Raw genomic sequence first — 22,760 nt, forward strand, 5'->3', positions numbered from 1 at the left:
CCACACTGTAGCAATACCTGCTCCAATGTCTCTGTTTCCTGACAATAATCACACTTTCCTGATCATTTTATCTTGATTCACTTATTGAAATAAAAACATAACAAATAAAATATGTCAGAATTGTGTTTTGGCCCATCTGAAAGTTTTTGAGACACATGGGTGTGTTATATTCCAACACATAGATTTGACTGACACAATGTTTGTTCATTATGCATTATGCAACTATTTCACAATTTCTTCCAGCATACTGCCACACTGGTGTACATCATGTATATGGAATATATAGGGATATTTCAGAGGGAAGCAAAAAAATACAGTTTGCTGGGGATCATGGAAATTGGGACTTCCAATGATAAAAGTAGAATGAAAACACGTTGTACTCCAAATTGTCCCATTATTCCAACTGTTACACCAAGAAGATTGAATAACTGATAAAACTAGCAGTCATTCAATCTTCTAGGTGTAACAATTGGGATAATGGGACAATTCGGAGTACCACACATTTCTCATCCCTGGATTGAGGTAAAGTTTCCGAACCATATCTTGCGGCAGCTGTAAGCAAGCGTTGGGTTTAAATCTATTCTGGCTAGGGCCAGTTAGGTCATTATTTACTGTATTTTTTTTATTGTTCAAGTGTAGCCTGTTCACTGGCTAGCAGATTGTAACCGGCATTTTGAGTAAAGCACCAACCAGGTGAACAGGAAGCAGCAATACTGTCTTCGTTCTCGATTTGGGGAAACATTTATCTTATAAATGTCAGTGTCCAGTTGCAGGTGGTTCTACACAAACCAGAGAAAACTCAGAAAGATATTAAATCCATGTTTTGTACCTCGCGAGGAGGTTCCTCTGCATTTTAGCTGCCACACATCTAGAATTTCCCAGCATCTTTGCAGGAACTAGTCGTTTCTATGAGACGCGGCTGCTGCCACGTGTAGAAGGAGATGACAGAGTCACACAGTGTGACCAAAACAAAGATCTACACAGATGCAAGAGGCATTTCTCACGCAGTACAAAATATGGATTAAATATCTTTCAGAGTTTTCTCTGGTTTGTGTATAACCACCTGCAACTCGACACAGACATTTATAAGATGCAAGTATCGCTGCTTCCTGTTCACCTGGTTGGTGCTTTACTCATAATGCCAAATTACACTTAGGAATGTTGAAATCAATTTATGAATGTTGATATCCATTGTTCTGCAGGAGCTCCACAGAGTTGACTGATGTGTTTGAAGAAGAGGACTGTATTGAGGACGAAGTGTGGAGTCCCCCTGTTGTAGACCTGAAACAGAAAATTGCCACTCAACTAGAAAACTATCTTACCAATGAAAGCCTTTCTGAAGATGTCTTTTTTCTAAAACATGTTCAGAGCAACAAGATGGGCTATGTCAGCGTGAAGTTACTAACCTCGTTTAAAAATGTAGGATTTATAGATGGCTTATGTTGTTGAAAACTATCCTGCTCACAGCACTATGGCCTGCATTGACATTTCTCTTGTTAACAAGTATAACCTTTGTAAATATGACTTAACCTAAACATTCTGAGTTGTAGATTAGGGAGCACACAACGCAATTGGCGAACCACGCTGGCTGCGGCACGCACCACACGGCAGCTGGAAGTCAACGAGGAGGGAACCAAGGTACGACTGAGGGACGCAGTGCCTGACTGGCTGCGGTGTTCCCACCAGCAAGCTGCTGCTGGCCTGGAACCTCCTGGAAGGAGAGGCCAATAATGACGAGGAGGAGAGCATAGCCCTGGGAGTGGAGCAGCCGAGCCTGATGGAGACAGCCATGAGACTGTTTGATTGCCACGGCACCATCACCTCCCTCCGCATTCGCCGCCCAGGGAAGGAGATCCTGCCGAGCTCAAGAGGTACGCCAAGAAGTACACGGAGCTGAGGCATATGGTGTGTGCAGTGGTGGAGTATGAGTAGCTGGAGGAGGCACAGAGGGCCTATGAGGCCCCGCAGGCTGAGGAGTAGCTGCGAGGAACAGGGCAGCGCGTGTGGTGCTCCTAGGCTGCAGGTGTACCAGGAAGCCAGGGGGCAGCCAGGACAGCACAGAGGAGGAGTCTGAGGATGGCATCGAGAGTGTGTGCTCCAGGAAGCCCAACTGCAAGAGCAGGCGCTACCCGCGTTACTCCCTGGAGGACTCTGCCCTCTACAGCTAATTTGAGTCCGACTTTGCCCCCGCCTCGAGAAGGCCCAACCACAGGGTCACCCGGCCTCAGGCTCTGTACTGCAGCCACCTGTCCTTCCCCCGGGTGTCCTCCTTCTGCTCAGACCCTTACAGGAACCCAGTGAGTAGCCCTATGGGGAGCCCCCTCCTGCCTCACAAACTGGTCCCAAGTGGCCACACTCTCTCCCCGCTGGCTGCTCCAGTGTTCAGCAGCAGCCCTGTGACCAGTGGCAACGGGACCTTTGTCAGGAGCAAGTGCTCTGGGGACTATTCCCAGGATAGTGTGGGATCCAGCGCCGGAAGACTGCTGCCCATTCCTTCTTTCCTGACAGAGGTGGGCCCTTCTCGCCTGGCCTGCCCAAGAGGCCACTGGGCGTGGTGGAGATGCTGCGCCAGCCGCTTGGCCCTGATGGTGCTAAATGCTTCTACAGCTGCATTGGCAGGTGGAAGCTAGTACTGCAGCAATGATAAAGCCTGGCCAAAATTATCGCTATTGCCCAAAGCAAATAATTATTGGAATCTTATAATGTAACAAACCATATATTGTGCAAAATGACTTTTTATTGTCTCAATGTTTATCTAAATGAATGGAAAAAAATAAGTCACATTGGTCACGCCTGCTATGAAAATGTTATTTTATATTGATATTAATAAAAATGACTATGTACTTTCAACAGTGTTACATGTTGTTCTTCTTTCCCTTGATATTCCCAGTATGAATTTTTCTAATATCCTTCCCAGAATATACAATATAATCTCAGTACATTAGTATTCTGGGGTAAGAAAATAGGCTCACATTCCTGTCTATAGGTGTCTTGAGCAGTTATCTGAACTTCCCATGCATAACTTCTAATGTATGCATCTCCACAGGGATAATGTTGTCAAAATAACATTGCCACCATAGCCTTTGTGTCAGGCACCATTCCCTGTGCCTGCATGTCTTCACTAGTGGGGTATGTTTGACAAAGATTTAAGTATAGTTTTTCAGTCACATTATCCCTGAAGTAGGAAGAGTAGCTAGTGACACAGCAAAGCTATTAGTAAATATTGTATAAATAAATAATTTATTCATGTAGCAGACTGGTCTGTTGCTAAAAAAACATTCCTCATTGAATCAAAATACCTCTTCTCAGAAAATATTAATTTCTTAAATGAACAGAGCAACACACGTTTGACAGTTCAGAGGCGAAACAGTTCCCGTGCTAAAGCACAGGTACAATGATCACAAGAGGAACAGTTTAAGCTGCACAATCATGCAGTTGTACTTAAAGACATAGCAGACATAACACAATACTTTTAGCCACCTGATGATTTAAGCCAACACAATATATAATATTGCTTATATAATGACTAAGCAAAACAGTATAGTATTATTATAATGAGAGCACAACAAGGCATGATTTCCCCTGCTTTTGACCCTACTGGAATGTGACATTATGTAGCATCTTACGTAATGCAAGAGTGAGTGTACTGTAAGAGTGACACAAACTTCAATATTGCATAGACTTTGCTTCACTGAAGCAAATATTGACGCCAACAAGAGGCAAATGTATGTCTTAGATTAACCATTAAATGTGTCACGTTTACATGGGATACGTGTAGAGTAAGTACACTCACCGAAAATAACCTAAAGCACTTTAAATTGAATTGTCACTTTTAAAAAACGTTGTTAGTGCAGAATGACTGAAACGTGTATACTACAGTCAAATGCATGGGATGGAGTAGAACCTAGCCTTGCATGTGCGACAGATGTACTTTCTGAACTCTGACCATCTCAACACTTTTTGACCTTCTGAACACTTTGAGCTGAACACAAACAGCGGTCATTTTTACACCATTTCCAAATGTTACATATTACAGTACAAAAAAACAGCAGTTAACACAGTAACTTATCTGAAATGTATGGACACCTGGTTATTGTCAGGTTAAGATGTGGAATCAAGGCAGATTAGTTTCCCTCTATTTGGATAAATCAAAGGCTTTATAACATGTCAAGCAGTTCCCCTACGTGACGTCATGTTAACTTGTAAGTTATCTGCTTAACATACAGAACTACTTAGAGCACAAATGTTTCCTTTGAGATAAAAAAAATTAAATAACACAACATGCATGATGTTTTGAAATCTCATGCCTCTACTTCAAGTACCATCCTCTTCACTAACCTAACTCTTCTCAGGGGCCTTGTACTATACAGTTGTTCCAAACACTATCTCATCCAGCTCCTGGTCATCCTCACTGAGAGAGAAGTCTTTGTGGTTAGAGATGCGGTTGGGACTGCAGTTTGACTCCCCGTCTGTGAGGGATGTTTTGGCAGTGGGTTCACCCATCCCCACCACTGGCCCAAGTCTTTCTGCCTCAGCAATATGAAACAGCATACTGTCTAGTAAAGGCCTGCTCTTACAGATGTTGTCCAGGAGCTGGCAGCGATGTTGCAACTGGCCTATCATAGCATCCCTCTCCTTGACCATGTTCTGAAACCTCTGGATGGTCTCATCTGACTTGCACAGCTTCTCGTGGAGGTAGTACATCTCTCTAGAGAAAAAAAATAGATAAAGGTTATCATCGATTTATCTTTTTAAGCACATGTTTCTGCAGTCTCGAGCACACAACGCACATGTGAAACAGCAATATTTGGTAAATGAAAGGGGAGCTTTGGCAATGCCTGAAGAGACAAGACCTCCATCACTTACTTATTCTTGGCCTCGGTGATCTCCTGGGTAGCAGCCCTCAGTTGCTCGTCCTTCCTGATGAGACTCTCTGCTTGCTCCCTCACGGTGTTCTCTGCTACCTCGAGCCGCTGCTCCAGTTCTACTACCCGCCTGTGCACAGCGGCCAGGTGTGCGTTCGCCTCCCGAATTTGGACCGGTGATGGCGAGGACATGTCACATGAGGAATATGACACGACCTAAAAGTCCATTTACACTAACGTTAGCTCACCGTAGAAGAATGATCGTGACGATTGCCTCATTGCTCGTGAACAAGCATTTCACCGGAGGGCTGGTGTTTACTCTACCTGCCATGGCTGCACTTTCTTCAGCGTTTGGTATAGGTCCTCCTAGCTCGGTAAACAACTGTACAATTGCACAAAAACACATTGTTCCGTGTTATGATAGAAACCAAAACAGCTAGTTAAATAACGTTAGTTAGCCAGCTACCGATACGTCATTCTACGATATATCTAATCTCTGAAACTCATGAGAAATGTAACAATATATATAATTCCATGTGATAATTACGAACAACATGACTCGTGCAATATAATCGCTCGTTACCTGCAATGTTTTTATATAAAAGGCTGGATAATTTGAGTGAATTTCGCAACAGCTTTATAACCTGTGGATTAAACTCTGCCCCGGAAAGTGTCACTGGTTATTTTTTCTTCCTCTTTAAAGTTTTTATGGCAGACTACACCTATTGGTGTATTGCCGCCATCTACTGTATGGAGTATTTAAACAAAAAATATTACATTGTATAATACAAAAACAAATCAAACAATAAGCCATTTGGCAGACGCTTTTATCCAAAGCGACTTACAGTCATGTGAGCATAAATTTTTAAGTATGGGTGTTCCCAGGGATCAAACCCACTATCCTGGCATTACAAGCGCCATGCTCTACCAGCTGAGCTACAGAGGACCACAAACAACCTACAAACAACCATCCCACACATTCAAATCACATCACTACACAGGCTCAGGTACCTGTGAGGCCAGAGCATTCATTGACAGGAGTTCTATGCATTGTCACTTGACCTCTACCCACATGTACAGTGGGGGAAAAAAGTATTTAGTCAGCCACCAATTGTGCAAGTTCTCCCACTTAAAAAGATGAGAGAGGCCTGTAATTTTCATCATAGGTACACGTCAACTATGTCAGACAAAATGAGAATTTTTTTCGAGAAAATCACATTGTAGGATTTTTAAGGAATTTATTTGCAAATTATGGTGGAAAATAAGTATTTGGTAAATAACAAAAGTTTCTCAATACTTTGTTATATACCCTTTGTTGGCAATGACACAGGTCAAACGTTTTCTGTAAGTCTTCACAAGGTTTTCACACACTGTTGCTGGTATTTTGGCCCATTCCTCCATGCAGATCTCCTCTAGAGCAGTGATGTTTTGGGGCTGTCGCTGGGCAACACGGACTTTCAACTCCCCTCCAAAGATTTTCTATGGGGTTGAGATCTGGAGACTGGCTAGGCCACTCCAGGACCTTGAAATGCTTCTTACGAAGCCACTCCTTCGTTGCCTGGGCGGTGTGTTTGGGATCATTGTCATGCTGAAAGACCCAGCCACGTTTCATCTTCAATGCCCTTGCTGATGGAAGGAGGTTTTCACTCAAAATCTCACGATACATGGCCCCATTTATTCTTTCCTTTACACGGATCAGTCGTCCTGGTCCCTTTGCAGAAAAACAGCCCCAAAGCATGATGTTTCCACCCCCATGCTTCACAGTAGGTATGGTGTTCTTTGGATGCAACTCAGCATTCTTTGTCCTCCAAACACGACGAGTTGAGTTTTTACCAAAAAGTAATATTTTGGTTTCATCTGACCATATGACATTCTCCCAATCCTCTTCTGGATCATCCAAATGCACTCTAGCAAACTTCAGACAGGCCTGGACATGTACTGGCTTAAGCAGGGCGACACGTCTGGCACTGCAGGATTTGAGTCCCTGGCGGCGTAGTGCGTTACTGATGGTAGGCTTTGTTACTTTGGTCCCAGCTCTCTGCAGGTCATTCACTAGGTGCCCCCGTGTGGTTCTGGGATTTTTGCTCACCGTTCTTGTGATCATATTGACCCCACGGGGTGAGATCTTGCGTGATCGAGGGAGATTATCAGTGGTCTTGTATGTCTTCCATTTCCTAATAATTGCTCCCACAGTTGATTTCTTCAAACCAAGCTGCTTACCTATTGCAGATTCAGTCTTCCCAGCCTGGTGCAGGTCTACAATTTTGTTTCTGGTGTCCTTTGACAGCTCTTTGGTCTTGGCCATAGTGGAGTTTGGAGTGTGACTGTTTGAGGTTGTGGACAGGTGTCTTTTATACTGATAACAAGTTCAAACAGGTGCCATTAATACAGGTAACGAGTGGAGGACAGAGGAGCCTCTTAAAGAAGAAGTTACAGGTCTGTGAGAGCCAGAAATCTCGCTTGTTTGTAGGTGACCAAATACTTATTTTCCACCATAATTTGCAAATAAATTCATAAAAAATCCTACAATGTGATTTTCTGGATTTTTTTCCTCAATTTGTCTGCCATAGTTGACGTGTACCTATGATGAAAATTACAGGCCTCTCTCATCTTTTTAAGTGGGAGAACTTGCACAATTGGTGGCATACAAAGCTCTCCCTCGCATACAAAGGTCTCCCTCGCCCTCCATTTGGCAAATCTGACCATAACTCTATCCTCCTGATTCCTGCTTATAAGCAAAAACTAAAGCAGGAAGCACCAGTGACTCGGTTAATACAAAAGTGGTCAGATGACACAGATGCTAAGCTACAGGACTGTTTTGCTAGCACAGACTGGAACATGTTCCGGGATTCTTCAGATAGCATTGAGGAGTACACCACATCAGTCACTGGCTTCATCAATAAGTGCATCGATGATGTCGTCCCCACAGTGACCATACGTACATACCCCAACCAGAAGCCATGGATTACAGGAAACATCCGCACTGAGCTAAAGGGTAGAGCTGCCGCTTTCAAGGAGCGGGACTCTAACCCGGATGCTTATAAGAAATCCCGCTATGCCCTCCGACGAACCATCAAACAGGCAAAGAGTCAATACAGGACTAAGATTGAATCGTACTACACTGGCTCTGACGCTCGTCGGATGTGGCAGGGCTTGAAAACTATTACAGACTACAAAGGGAAGCACAGCCGCGAGCTGCCCAGTGACACAAGACTTCCAGACGAGCTAAACCACTTCTATGCTCGCTTTGAGGCAAGCAACACTGAAGCATGCATGAGAGCACCAGCTGTTCCGGATGACTATGTGATAACGCTCTCCGTAGCCGATGTGAGTAAGACTTTTAAGCAGGTCAACATTCACAAGGCCGCAGGGCCAGACGGATTACCAGGACGTGTACTCCGAGCATGTGCTGACCAACTGACAAGTGTCTTCACTGACATTTTCAACATGTCCCTGACTGAGTCTGTAATACCAACATGTTTCAAGCAGACCACCATAGTCCCCGTGCCCAAGGACTCTAAGATAACCTGCCTAAATGACTACCGACCCGTAGCACTGACGTCTGTAGCCATGAAGTGCTTTGAAAGGCTGGTCATGGCTCACATCAACAGCATTATCCCAGAAACCCTAGACCCACTCCAATTTGCATACCGCCCCAACAGATCCACAGATGATGCAATCTCTATTGCACTCCACACTGCCCTTTCCCACCTGGACAAGAGGAACACCTACGTGAGAATGCTATTCATTGACTACAGCTCAGCATTCAACACCATAGTGCCCTCAATGCTCATCACTAAGCTAAGGCTCCTGGGATTAAACACCTCCCTCTGCAACTGGATCCTGGACTTCCTGACGGGCCGCCCCCAAGTGTTAAGGGTAGGTAACAACACATCTGCCACACTGATCCTCAACACGGGGGGCCCTCAGGCGTGCGTGCTCAGTCCCCTCCTGTACTCCCTGTTCACCCATGACTGCATGGCCAGGCACGACTCCAACACCATCATTAAGTTTGCCGACGACACAACAGTGGTAGGCCTGATCACCGACAACGATGAGACAGCCTATAGGGAGGAGGTCAGAGACCTGGCCGTGTGGTGCCAGGACAACAACCTCTCCCTCAACGTGACCAAGACAAAGGAGATGATTGTGGACTACAGGAAAAAAAAGAGGACTGAGCACGCCCCCATTCTCATCGACGGGGCTGTAGTGGAACAGGTTGAGAGCTTCAAGTTCCTTGGTGTCCACATCACCAACGAACTATCATGGTCCAAACACACCAAGACAGTCATGAAGAGGGCACGACAAAGCCTATTCCCCCTCAGGAGACTGAAAAGATTTGGCATGGGTCCTCAGATCCTCAAAAGATTCTACAGCTTCACCATCGAGAGCATCCTGACTGGTTGCATCACCGCCTGGTATGGCAACTGCTTGGCCTCCGACCGCAAGGCACTACAGAGGGTAGTGCGTACGGCCCAGTACATCACTGGGGCCAAGCTTCCTGCCATCCAGGACCTCTATACCAGGTGGTGTCAAAGGAAGGCCCTAAAAATTGTCAAAGACTCCAGCCACCCTAGTCATAGACTGTTCTCTCTGCTACCGCACGACAAGCGGTACCGGAGTGCCAAGTCTAGGTCCAAAATACTTCTCAACAGCTTCTACCCCCAAGCCATAAGACTCCTGAACAGCTAATCATGGCTACCCGGACTATTTGCACTGCCCCCCCACCCCATCCTTTTACGCTGCTGCTACTCTGTTAATTATTTATGCATAGTCACTTTAACTCTGCCCACATGTACATATTACTTCAACTACCTCACTAGCCGGTGCCCCCGCACATTGACTCAGCACCGGTACCCCCCTGTATATATAGCCTCCCTACTGTTATTTTATTTTACTTCTGCTCTTTTTTTCTCAACACTTTTTTTGTTGTTGTTTAATTTTTAATTTTTTGTTAAAAATAAATGCACTGTTGGTTAAGGGCTGTAAGTAAGCATTTCACTGTAATGTCTGCACCTGTTGTATTCGGCGCATGTGGCCAATAAAATTTGATTTGATTTTGATTTGATTTGATTTGACTAAATACTTTTTTCCCCCACTGTACATATTACCTAAATTACCTCGACTAACCTGTGCTCCCGCACATTGACTCTGTACCGGTACCCCCTGTATATAGCCTCACTACTGTTATTTTACTGCTGCTCTTTAATTATTTTAAATGTTTCTATTTTTCTTCTTTTTTTAATTTTTACTTATCTCTTTTTTACTCAACACTTATTTTTCTTAAAACTGCATTGTTGGTTAAGGGCTTATAAGTAAGCATTTCACTGTAAGGTCTACACCTGTTGTATTCGGCACATGTGACAAATACAATTTGATTTGATTTGTAATGCCACTGCAGAAAAATCCCTGAGTCCCAAAAAACGCTAAGCCACACTCACATTGATGCCTGTTTTCTCAGATTTCTTCTCCGTTTGCACTGTGCAGTTGATAACCAAAGTAATAAATGCTACAAAGTCCATCTTCTTAACATGCAACATGTCAGGAGCCCTCTGTTGACAATGAATATCATTTTGTGCTACTCCTGCTACCATTACTTCTTCAACTTCACTCCTTTCTTACACTGTTCTCAACGCTTCCGGATAGGAGACATTCTGGACAGCCCTTATTCTTGCCACCTCCGTCTCCTTCACCCTAACAGGACACTTCAGAAATTCAGGGGCATGTTCACCCCCACAATTGCAGCATTTAGGCTCAGTTGGCATATTTTTACATTTTACATTTTAGTCATTTAGCAGATGCTCTTATCCAGAGCGACTTACAGTTAATGCATTCATCTTAAGATAGCTACGGGGGACAACCACATATCACAGGCATAGAAAGTACATTTTTCCTCAATAACGTTTATTTTATTTAGGGCCAAGAGGCTTGAGGTGGCAGAATGGAGCGCTCGGGTTGGGGTGTAGGGTTTGAGCATAGCCTGAAGGTAGGGACGGGCAGTTCCTCTTGCTGTTCCGTAGGGAAGCACCATGGTCTTGTAGTGGATACGAGCTTCAACTGGAAGCCAGTGGAGTGTGCGGAGGAGCGTGGTGACATGAGAGAACTTGAAAAGGTTGAAAACCAGACGGGCTGCTGCTTTCTGGATAAATTGCAGGGGTTTGATGGCACAAGCGGGGAGCCCAGCCAACAGCGAGTTGCAGGAGTCTAGACAGGAGAGGACAAGTGCCTGGAGGAGCATATAATACTCCTCCCATCTACATACACCTGACACATTGCAAAAATCTCTGAAGCTGGAGACTCTTATCTCCCTCAATAACTTTAAGCATCAGTTGTCAGAGCACCTTACCGATCACTGCACCTGTACACAGCCCATCTGAAATTAGCCCACCCAACTACCTCATCCCTATATTGTTATTTATTTTGCTCTTTTGCACCCCAGTATCTCTATTTGCACATAATCTCTTGCACATCTAGCATTCCAGTGTTAATACTATTGTAATTATTCTGCACTATAGCCTATTTATTGCCTTACCTCCATAACTTGCTACATTTGCACACACTGTATATATATTTTCTGTTGTATTTCTGACTTTATGTTTTTTTTTACCCCATATGTAACTCTGTGTTGTTTTTATTGCACTACTTTGCTTTATCTTGGCCAGGTCGCAGTTGTAAATGAGAACCTGTTCTCAACTGGCTTACCTGGTTAAATAAAGGTAAAATAAAATAAATAAAAAAAATAAACACATTACCAAATTATTTACATTTCTCACACTGTATGGGTTTGGGCATGAAGGCTCTCACAGGGAATCTCATATAACCCAAATACACGTGAGAAGGGAGAGACTCTTGATCAAAAAACAATAGAATGGATGGAGTGGGCTTGCGCACTCCATCTACCATGCGGGTCAGTCATTGTGCACCAACCACTTGATCCAATTCTTCACATATATCCTTCGCACATTTACTTCTAGTGCCACCCCAGAGATAACACCCTTGATAGGCGCCCTGCTTTGAAGATCCACACAAGACACATTCCAACTCGACATCTTCTTGAGGCACAGAGCACGCTCCTTCAGTTCCATAGAAACACAAAAAAACTAAATAAGCCCACTTCTCGTTATTCACATCGACGCCACCTCATCCAACGCATCCACCATTTTAATAGAGACTTCAAACGGATCTCCCAGGTAACAACATCAATCCAAAACCCTTATTCCAACCAAAGAAAAATCAGAACTAGGTTTGGATTTACTAGTTTCCACTACCACTTTAATTCTCTTATTTCCTTACACATTCGCCACAATACTCCAATTGTTCTCACTCTCATCTCCACTCGACACGCCATCTGATTCAAACAGAACATCCGCTTCCGCCATTTCAGCGTCTTCTTCCCTATATTCTACCTGTTGCGTGTTAGCCCCCCCCGTAAAAAAAGCCACTCTTCATAGGATGTTTGTTTAATAGATGTGTATCAATATACTCCCGCCTCCAGTAGTTGATCTTGAAGTGTTGGATAGACTACAGAATGATAGGGAGTGTTGATCCATCTGATTTGTTTAAGAGACGTCTGGATACTGTGTATCAGGATTTTGTGGCCATTTACACAGATGGTTCAAAAGATCCAAGGAGAGGACGTACTGGGTCAGCATTTGTAGTGCAGGAATGTGGAGTGGAAGTCAGGAAACGTATTACAGATCATCTGGCTGTATATAAGGCAGAGCTGATGGCCATACTGTTGGCCTTGCAGTGGGTGGAGGAAGTTAAGCCAGACAGAGTAGTTATTTGCTCTGATTCATGTGCAGTGTTAATGAGTCTCCAGTCCTTTAGCTTATGTAGCAGACAAGACCTGCTTTATGAGGTGCTACAAACCCATGGCAGGATTAGACAGATGGGTATACAGATAATATTTACTTGGGTCCCTGCCCATGTGGGGGTGGAGGGGAACGAGGCAGTTGATGTACTGGCTAAACAAGCACTTAGTAGTGGGGATGTTGATGTCGTAGTTTCAATGAGCAAGGCAGAGGGGAAAAGCCTGATATGGACAGTGATGGTGCAGAGATGGAAGGAGCAGTGGAATAGCGATACTAAGGGCAGGCATTTATTTCAAGTACAGAGGAAAGTCGGGGAGGGGAGGATGGCAGGAAGGAACAGAAGAGAGGAGGCTATTTTTTACAAGATTAAGGGTGGGACAGCCAGTTGAATAAGACCTTAAATGTGATAGGAAAGCATCCAACACGAAAGTGTGATTATTGCCAGGAAACAGATACCGTGGAGTATGTATTGCTACAGTGTGGACAGTATCAGAGGTAAAGAGAGAGGATGAGATCTAGTTTGAGGGAGAAGGGGATACAGGAAATTAGTTTAAAGAGTATACTGAGTAGAATGTCAATAGATATAGTCTCAAATATTTTGTTATATTTTTTAAGAGCAACGGGGCTGGCAGGTAAGATTTTGTTTCTTCCTGTCGCTGGCCCACACTCCAGTACAGTAGGTGGCGGTAATGCACCATAACGTTGGATGCCAACCGCCGATAAACCCCACTGAAGAAGAAGAAGCTGCGTGTCAATAAAGTTTTACAATATCAATTCTCGTCTTCATCTTTTTTTCATCTCGCGATGTTTCCCCACTCGTTGTCCTTCATGTGAAATCAAAAATGGGTTATTGGGATCTGCAAGAGGGTAAGGATTGTGTCGAGAAAACATGGATCACCACCAAATTGGGCACAGCTCTAGGTAAGTCTTACACAAAGGAAAACATTATGGAAGTTAGCTAGCTAACTGTTGGTAAAGAGCAGTAAAGCTAACTAGCCATAACATAGTTAGCTGCCAATGCCATGCTAGCTACTGCTAACTTATTAGCAAGCAATGTGTTGTTTTCAACTAATTTAACGTCAGTTAACGGTTAGCCAGTTGTTTAGCAAGCAGCTGTTGTAAGACAGGCCAGCTAACTAGGACAGTGAACATTGGAATTTGAAGATGTTTACCAGTTAGCTAGCAAGCTAATCATAGCTAACATTGTTGTGACTAAATACTTGGCAAGTAAGTAAGTAAGTAGCTAGCTAGTCAACTGTGTGCACAGTAGTCTTAACATCCTCTTTATTTTACACACAGGGTTGGTGGGTTCAGCCTATCACATTGTTGCATTCCAGCCTGATTCTGCAATCCAAGCTGTTCAGAGAGCCACAAATGTCACAGTAACCATGGGTATGTCTGTCTCATACACAGCAGTAATAATAATAACCTGGCTTACTGCCATGAAGATATCAAGCTTACACCTGAAATCGGAATACACAGCTACCCCTCCTAGATCAGTAGCCAATAGTGTTCAGGCTAGAAGGTGATCTCAGATTGTTACATGACATTTATGTCATGAGGATTAGTCCAGGGCCCATATCCACAAAGCATCTCAGAGTAGGAGTTCTGATCTAGAATCTGACCATATAATCTTAATCAGTATGATCTAGAAGGCAACACTGATCCTATATCAGCACTCCTACTCTGAGACACTGTGGATACGGGCTCAGGTACCCCCCTGTCCATGTAATCTTATACATTGTGATCTCAAAAGCAAAACTGATCCTAGATCAGCGATCCTACTATGAGAGGCATTGTGGATACGGGCCCAGGTCACAATGCTGCAATTCACCTAATAATGCACCTGAGTCTATATAGTTTCCTCGTGTGAGTGATGGTGAAAGTGTGCTGTTTGATGTTAAAGGGTTTCAGTGGTGATAAGAAACATTTATCTGTGATTAGATGTTTGTTATAAGGACTTGTAAACAACATACAGTTAAGGTGGGTTTATGCTAGTCTGGGTACCAGTCTTTTTAGCTAACATTCCACTCCTGTCATTTGCCAAAGAGACTGGCCTTTTGGCAATCTCAATGTTCAATATGCAGCTGGATTTACGGCGCAGTTGCTGATTGGTAGTTGGAAACCACATACAATTTTACCATGACAACGTTATGGAACATGGGCGGTGAGTACAATTATAACATTTTAAGAACAACAATAAACAATACCATTATGACCTGCTGCAGTCATTCCCTTGTGAGAAGGCAGTGTCAATACAAGATCATGTTGTTCAAAGTGGCTAGAGAGGACTCCGAATGAGTGAGAGAAATGATACAGAACATTTTAGGCTACAAGATTAAATCGAGATACGTTTGCTTCAGTTGCATCCCATTAATGAGAGGAAAGAAAAGCAAAACTTGCACCTGTTATCATTCCTCGCACATATGCTGATCATCATGACTTGCTTACATCTTTAAAATGTTGTTATAGGCCTACTCATTTCAGTTATATTATTTGTCCCTCCTCTCTTATTAAGCGATGGAGTCTAGACAGGCTGCTTTAGGAAACTTTCTGAATGGACATCTCAAACATCTGACACAGAAATCACATTTCTCCTTTCCTAAAAAAGTATTCAAAACCAATGCTCGCCTATAAATCTTGGCTGTAGTAGGCCTAGGCTACATTATAGCAATAAGTTGTTTTGTTTAGTCATACATGTGGTATACGGTCTGATATACCACGGCTGTCAGCCAATCAGCATTCAGGGCTCAAACCACCCAGTTTATAATATATCATAATGTAGCCTATCAAATTAATTGACAGGGAAAGTTTGAAGGGGAGAGACGGCTATAGTATTACTAGAGACGTTGGTTATGTAATTATCCCAGCATGTGGGTTATTGCAGAGGAAGATAAGCACGGGATTAGTTTTTCCAAAGTTCCCCATGTAATTCTTACTTTTTTTCCCATTCAATTGAGTCTATGACGGAAGCCTGGTGGTTTTTATTCTAGGCGTGAAGATATTTCAACATGTCTAGACGATAATAGGCTACACTGATCACTCGTGTTTGGCTGCCTAATGTATAGGTGTCCATGTCCCCATAGGCCTAATATTTAAATAGAGGAAATGTGATCATAGTCATTATTTTAGTGATACATGGTAGTCGTCCTCCCGATGTGAGCTGCTGGACAGCGCACTTGCACTTGATATGCGTTTTATGGATGAGAAAGTGAACTTGCCATTTCCAAAAAGGAGTGGGGGCATCGGGGATTCCCTGCTTTGCGATCTGTTGCCTACGTCAACAGCCAGGGTTTCATTAAATAGGCCTAGGCACTATACTTAAAAGAATAATCACATTGAATTAAGCTGACACATTTGGCAATGTACAACTTAAATTCATTTGCACAAAATGTGTCAGACAAAAATAAAACATTTTGTCTTGCTTGCACAGCACAGGTGGTGGTTGCCTAAATTCACTGTAGTAGGCTAGGCCTAATACAGTGCCTTCAGGAAGTATTCACACCCCTTTTTCAACATTTTGTTGTGTTACAGCCTAATTAATTAAAAATGAAAAGCTAAAATGGCTTGAGTCAATAAGTATCCTATCCTTTTGTTATGGCAAGCCTTAATAAGTTCACAAGTAAGAATGTGCTTAACAAGTAACATAAATTGCATGGACTCACTCTGTGTGGAATAATAGTGTTTAAAATGATTTTCTAAAACTACTACCCCATCTCCATACCACACACATACAATTATCTGTAAGGGCCAGTGAATTTCAAGCATAGATTCAACCACAAAGACCAGGGAGGTTTTCCTATGGTTTGCAAAGAAGGGTACCTATTGGTAGACATTGAATATCCTTTTGAGCATGGTTAATTTATTAATTTTACACTTTGGATGGTGTATCAATACACCCAGTCACTACAAAGATACAGGCACCCTTCCTAAATCAGTTGCCGGAGAGGAAGGAAACCGCTTGGCGATTAAACCATGAGGCCAATAGTGATTTTAAGACAGTTACAGAGTTAATGGCTGTGATAGAAAATAACTGAGGATAGATCAACATTTACATTTACATTTACATTTTAGTCATTTAGCAGACGCTCTTATCCAGAGCGACTTACAGGAGCAATTAGGGTTAGGTGCCTTGCTCAAGGGCACATTTACGTCATTTAGCAGACGCTCTTATCCAGAGCGACTCACCAATTGGTGCGTTCACCCTATAGCCAGTGGGATAACCACTTTACAATTTTTTGGCGGGGGGGGGGGTAGAAGGATTACTTTATCCTATCCCAGGTATTCCTTAAAGAGGTGGGGTTTCAAATGCCTCCGGAAGGTGGTGAGTGACTCCGCTGTCCTGGCGTCGTGAGGGAGCTTGTTCCACCATTGGGGTGCCAGAGCAGCGAACAGTTTTGACTGGGCTGAGCGGGAACTATGCTTCCGCAGAGGAAGGGAGCCAGCAGGCCAGAGGTGGATGAACGCAATGCCCTCGTTTGGGTGTAGGGACTGATCAGAGCCCGAAGGTACAGAGGTGCCGTTCCCCTCACTGCTCCATAGGCAAGCACCATGGTCTTGTAGCGGATGCGAGCTTCAACTGGAAGCCAGTGGAGTGTGCGGAGGAGGGGGGTGACGTGAGAGAACTTGGGAAGGTTGAACACCAGACGGGCTGCGGCATTCTGGATGAGTTGTAGGGGTTTAATGGCACAGGCAGGGAGGCCAGCCAACAGCGAGTTGCAGTAGTCCAGACGGGAGATGACAAGTGCCTGGATTAGGACCTGTGCCGCTTCCTGTGTAAGGCAGGGTCGTACTCTCCGAATGTTGTAGAGCATGAACCTGCAGGAGCGGGTCACCGCCTTGATGTTGGCGGAGAACGACAGGGTGTTGTCCAGGGTCACGCCTAGGCTCTTCGCACTCTGGGAGGAGGACACAGCGGAGTTGTCAACCGTGATGGCGAGATCATGGAACGGGCAGTCCTTCCCCGGGAGGAAGAGCAGCTCCGTCTTGCCAGGGTTCAGCTTGAGGTGGTGATCCGTCATCCATACTGATATGTCTGCCAGACATGCAGAGATGCGATTCGCCACCTGGTTATCAGAAGGGGGAAAGGAGAAGATTAGTTGTGTATCGTCAGCGTAGCAATGATAGGAGAGGCCATGTGAGGATATGACAGAGCCAAGTGACTTGGTGTATAGGGAGAAAAGGAGAGGGCCTAGAACTGAGCCCTGGGGGACACCAGTGGTGAGAGCACGTGGTGCGGAGACAGCTTCTCGCCACGCCACTTGGTAGGAGCGACCGGTCAGGTAGGACGCAATCCAGGAGTGAGCCGCGCCGGAGATGCCCAGCTCGGAGAGGGTGGAGAGGAGGATCTGATGGTTCACAGTATCAAAGGCAGCAGACAGGTCTAGAAGGACAAGAGCAGAGGAGAGAGAGTTAGCTTTAGCAGTGCGGAGAGCCTCTGTGACACATCGAAGAGCAGTCTCAGTTGAATGACCAGTCCTGAAACCTGACTGGTTTGGATCAAGAAGGTCATTCTGAGAGAGATAGCAAGAGAGTTGGCTAAAGACGGCACGCTCAATAGTTTTGGAAAGAAAAGAAAGAAGGGATACTGGTCTGTAGTTGTTGACATCAGTGGGATCGAGTGTTGGTTTCTTGAGAAGGGGAGCAACTCTCGCTCTCTTGAAGACGGAAGGGACATGGCCAGCGGTCAAGGATGAGTTGATCAGCGAGGTGAGGTAGGGGAGAAGGTCACCGGAGATGGTCTGGAGAAGAGAGGAGGGGATGGGGTCAAGCGGGCAGGTTGTTGGGCGGCCTGCAGTCACAAGTCGCAGGATTTTATCTGGAGAGAGAGGGGAGAAAGAAGTCAAAGCATAGGGTAGGGCAGTGTGAGTAGGACCAGCAGTGTCATTAGACTTAACAAACGAGGATCGAATGTCGTCAACCTTCTTTTCAAAGTGGTTGACGAAGTCATCCACAGAGAGAGAGGAGGGGGGGGTGGGGGGGGGGAGGATTCAGGAGGGAGGAAAATGTGGCAAAGAGCTTCCTAGGGTTAGAGGCAGATGCTTGGAATTTAGAATGGTAGAAAGTGGCCTTAGCAGCGGAAACAGATGAAGAAAATGTAGAGAGGAGGGAGTGAAAAGATGCCAGGTCGGCAGGGAGTTTAGTTTTCTTCCATTTCCGCTCCGCTGCCCGGAGCTCTGTTCTGTGAGCTCGCAATGAGTCATCAAGCCACGGAGCTGGAGGGGAGGACCGAGCCGGCCGGGAGGATAGGGGACACAGAGAGTCAAAGGATGCAGAAAGGGAGGAGAGGAGGGTTGAGGAGGCAGAATCAGGAGATTGGAGGGAGAAGGATTGAGCAGAGGGAAGAGATGATAGGATGGAAGAGGAGAGAGTAGTGGGAGAGAGAGAGCGAAGGTTGCGGCGGCGCATTACCATCTGTGTCAACAACATTGTAGTTACTCTACAATACTAACATAAATGACAGTGAAAAGAAGAAAGTACAGAATACAAATATTCCAAAACATGTATCCTGTTTGCAATAAGGCACTAAAGTAATACTGCAAAAGATGTGGCAAAGAAATTAACTTTTTGTCCTGAATACAAAGTGTTATGTTTGGGGCAAAATCCAACACATCACTGAGTACCACTCTTCATATTTTCAAGAATGGTGGCTGCATCATGTTATGGGTATGCTTGTCATTGGCAAGAACTAGGGAGTTTTTGGGGGGATAAAACGGAATGGAGCTAAATTCCTAGAGGAAAACCTGGCTCAGTCTGCTTTCCAACAGACACTGGGAGACAAATTCAGCAGGACAATAACCTAAAACACAAGGCCAAATATACACTGGAGTTGCTTACCAAGACAACATTGACTGTTCCTGAGTAGCCTAGTTACAGTTTTGACTTAAATCAGCATGAAAATCTGTTGCAAGACTTGAAAATGGCTGTCTAGCAATGATCAACAACCAACTTGACAAAGCTTGACCATAAAAAAAAAAAAGAATAATGGGTAAATATTGTACAATCCAGGTGTGCAAATCTCTTAGATTTACCCAGAATGACTCACAAATGTAATTGCTGCCAAAGTATTGACTTTGGGGAGGGGGAATACTTATCTAATCAAGATATATTAGTGTTTTATAATCCCACTTTGTAACACAACAGCATACAAATGGTGGATTAATAGCCCAGGCTATGAATTAACTTCTAATTTACACATCTGTTTTCACTGTTCCCTTCTTGCACAATTCATGCATCTCCAATGGCCTCTCTCTCTTCATTCCTCTCTATTTTCCTCTTATAGCTTTTGAACCAGTAGCCTAGCCCAATTATTTATATATTCGAGGTGGTGGTAAAAATGCAATAAACGGGAATCCTCTGTTCTTCCCGTGCCCTGTGTTTACAATGAAATGTATTATGTCAGAATGCCCAATGTTAGGTTTCCATTCAAATGTATAGATTAATTTGGAACATTTTCTTATCAGTCTAATTTGCATAAACATTGGATGATAACTGTGAGGGTTATCGAAAAGAGACGACATCTGGGCAAGGTTTATGCCAGTGTAAGTTCATTTAATTTGTTTTGTCCTTCCTTCCTTAACAGCTGCCTTGGGGGCGATTTTTGGAATGACCACTTGTCTAGCTGCACAGGCCCGGGATGCACCTGATGACCCGGTGAACTACTTCATCGGAGGCTGTGCATCAGGAGTCTTTCTTGGAGCTCGTAGTGAGTAGGCTATATATTGCACAGTATGCTGAAGATCTGGGTTGCATTCAGTAGGAACAAACGGGGGCAAATGTTTTGAAACAAGGAAAATTTGTATTCTCATTGGGAAAGTCAATTTCAAAGCATTTTCTTCCAACGTTTCATTCCAAAAAGCAGTCTTTTCCCTTCAGCGCTTTTTAACTTCCTTATACATATCTAAGATGACTGGTTGCATAAGCAAATAGCTCCACATAGTTACCATCATATTGCTGTCATCTTTTAATCTCTAAGATCTTTGTAGGGCAGTGAACTTCTTCTCATCGCTAGATGTTTGCTAGAGATACAGAGGGGCATCACAGAGAATATCCTATCTCTCCATATCTTTTCCACAAATAATATGTATTTTGTGTCTCTTTGATCCACAGCTCACAGTGCAATGACAGGCACGACAGCATGTATTGGGCTGGGGACACTGGCCATGTTCACCAAGGTGGGCAAGATGGAGGGCTGGAAATTAGCGGGACCACCGAGGATGTAAACAGCCTGAGGGGGAGACTATATATTGACATGTATATTGTATATTGAATATTCCTTGAATAAACTTGTGTAAAAGAGTGTAGGTCTATTAGTCTGTATCCTGCACCTCCTTGTTTTAGCCACAGGGTGGAGACATTGGCTAACATCCCAGCCAATTTGCACCAATCAACTCCAATTTGCAATGGCCTCTTAATCAGCCATTTAGATCAAAGTTAATCTGAGAATGAGATCAGAAGTCATTAGCCTCCCAAACAAACAAATAAAGTACCACAGTATGAGTCATAATACCCATAAAACCTATTGGTCAAACAAGGAAATGGTTCCAATTGTTTTTCCACCATTAATTTTTCCCATATGAGATTTCAGAAACACTTAAAATAAGGGCTGTGTTTCGTGTAGGCTTACCCTGGCGTGATGTTTTGATAACCGTGTAAATCGCTCTAGGACAAGGTGACTTCTATCAATATATTCGCCTGTATTTACCGCCCAAAATAAAATGCTAATTAGCTGCTAATGTGGCTATCAAATGCCATGGTGAGCTGGACAAGACTGTCGAATCTGAGAGGAAATGGAGCCAAATATATTGATCAAAGTCACAATGTCCGAGAGATTTACATGGTTATCAAAATGTCACACCAGGGTAAGCCTACATGAAACACAGCCCTTATTTTAAGTGTTTTAAAAATTCCCAATGAGAAAAATGAATGATGGAAAAATGATTGGCACTGTTTGACCACTAGACTTTATGGGTATTGTGGGGCTCTATTGTAAAACATTTATTGCTCTTGGACACTGCTAAATTGGTGAATAACTGGTTGAGCAAATTCATTTTTAACTCATTCCTACACTGGTTGCCAACATCAGTGCAAAATAATGTATTGGGGAAATGTGGTGCAATTAATGTGATTGCCTAAAATGTATGAGAAAAATAATGTTTTTTTTTTCTCCACTCTTTTAACACTAGATTGGGCAGGGTAACCATTCTGGACACCTCAAATATAGACCTCATCAGGGTTGTTATTTTGCATCTGGATATTGAGACTCTAGGTCAATCGTCCATGGCGGTTTTAATTTTCACAATGTGTAAAATAAACAATAGTACGCAAGTATAAACACCATGGGACCACGCAGCCGTCATACAGCTCAGGAAGGAGACGCGTTCTGTCTCCTAGAGATGAACGTACTTTGGTGCGAAAAGTGCAAATCAATCCCAGAACAGCAAAGGACCTTGTGAAGATGCTGGAGGAAACAGGTACAAAAGTATCTATATCCACAGTAAAACGAGTCCTATATCGACATAACCTGAAAGGCCGCTCAGCAAGGAAGAAGCCACTGCTCCAAAACCGCCATAAAAAGCCAGACTACGGTTTGCAACTGCACATGGGGACAAAGATCATACTTTTTGGAGAAAATTCCTCTGGTCTGATGAAACAAACTGTTTGGCCATAAATAATATGCCATTTAGCAGACGCTTTTAACCAAAGCGACTTACAGTCGTGCGTGCATACATTTTTGTGTATGGGTGGTCCCGGGGATCGAACCCACTACCTTGGCGTTACAAGCGCCGTGCTCTACCAGCTGAGCTACAGAGGACCCCATAATGACCATCGTTATGTTTGGAGGAAAACATCTCAAGACATTAGTCAGGAAGTTAAAGCTTGGTCGCAAATGGGTCTTCCAAATGGACAATGACCCCAAGCATACTTCCAAAGTTGTGGCAAAATGGCATAAGGACAACAAAGTCAAGGTATTGGAGTGGCCATCACAAAGCCCTGACCTCAATCCTATAGAAAATGTGTGGGCAGAACTGAAAAAGCGTGTGCGAGCAAGGAGGCCTACAAACCTGACTCAGTTACACCA

General features: G+C 43.9%; 2 protein-coding genes and 1 pseudogene across 3 annotated transcripts; 2 read left to right on the forward strand and 1 right to left on the reverse strand.

The window, feature by feature from the left end:
* Positions 1–984: 984 nt before the first annotated feature.
* LOC121532916 lies at positions 985–2,644 on the forward strand (annotated as a pseudogene).
* Positions 2,645–2,794: 150 nt separating this feature from the next.
* On the reverse strand, positions 2,795–5,532 carry LOC121532725 (vimentin-type intermediate filament-associated coiled-coil protein-like). Of its 2 annotated transcripts, XM_041838511.2 has the most exons (4): positions 5,449–5,532; positions 5,190–5,247; positions 4,867–5,081; positions 2,795–4,708 (listed from the first exon to the last, which is right to left on the reverse strand). In XM_041838511.2, the coding sequence occupies exons 3-4, from the start codon at positions 5,055–5,057 to the stop codon at positions 4,363–4,365; spliced, it is 537 nt and encodes a 178-aa protein (XP_041694445.1). In that variant the 5' UTR covers positions 5,058–5,081; positions 5,190–5,247; positions 5,449–5,532; the 3' UTR covers positions 2,795–4,362. The 2 variants fall into 2 exon arrangements, with proteins under 2 accessions (XP_041694445.1, XP_041694444.1); XM_041838510.2 differs by having other exon boundaries at positions 4,867–5,247.
* A 7,940-nt stretch (positions 5,533–13,472) lies between these two features.
* On the forward strand, positions 13,473–20,978 carry LOC121533594 (NADH dehydrogenase [ubiquinone] 1 alpha subcomplex subunit 11). Its single transcript, XM_041839677.2, has 4 exons — positions 13,473–13,600; positions 13,979–14,071; positions 20,262–20,384; positions 20,789–20,978. The coding sequence occupies exons 1-4, from the start codon at positions 13,522–13,524 to the stop codon at positions 20,899–20,901; spliced, it is 408 nt and encodes a 135-aa protein (XP_041695611.1). The 5' UTR covers positions 13,473–13,521; the 3' UTR covers positions 20,902–20,978.
* Positions 20,979–22,760: the final 1,782 nt, after the last annotated feature.

This window comes from Coregonus clupeaformis, chromosome 20 (genome assembly GCF_020615455.1).
Source record: "Coregonus clupeaformis isolate EN_2021a chromosome 20, ASM2061545v1, whole genome shotgun sequence".
Taxonomy (NCBI): Eukaryota; Metazoa; Chordata; class Actinopteri; order Salmoniformes; family Salmonidae; genus Coregonus; species Coregonus clupeaformis.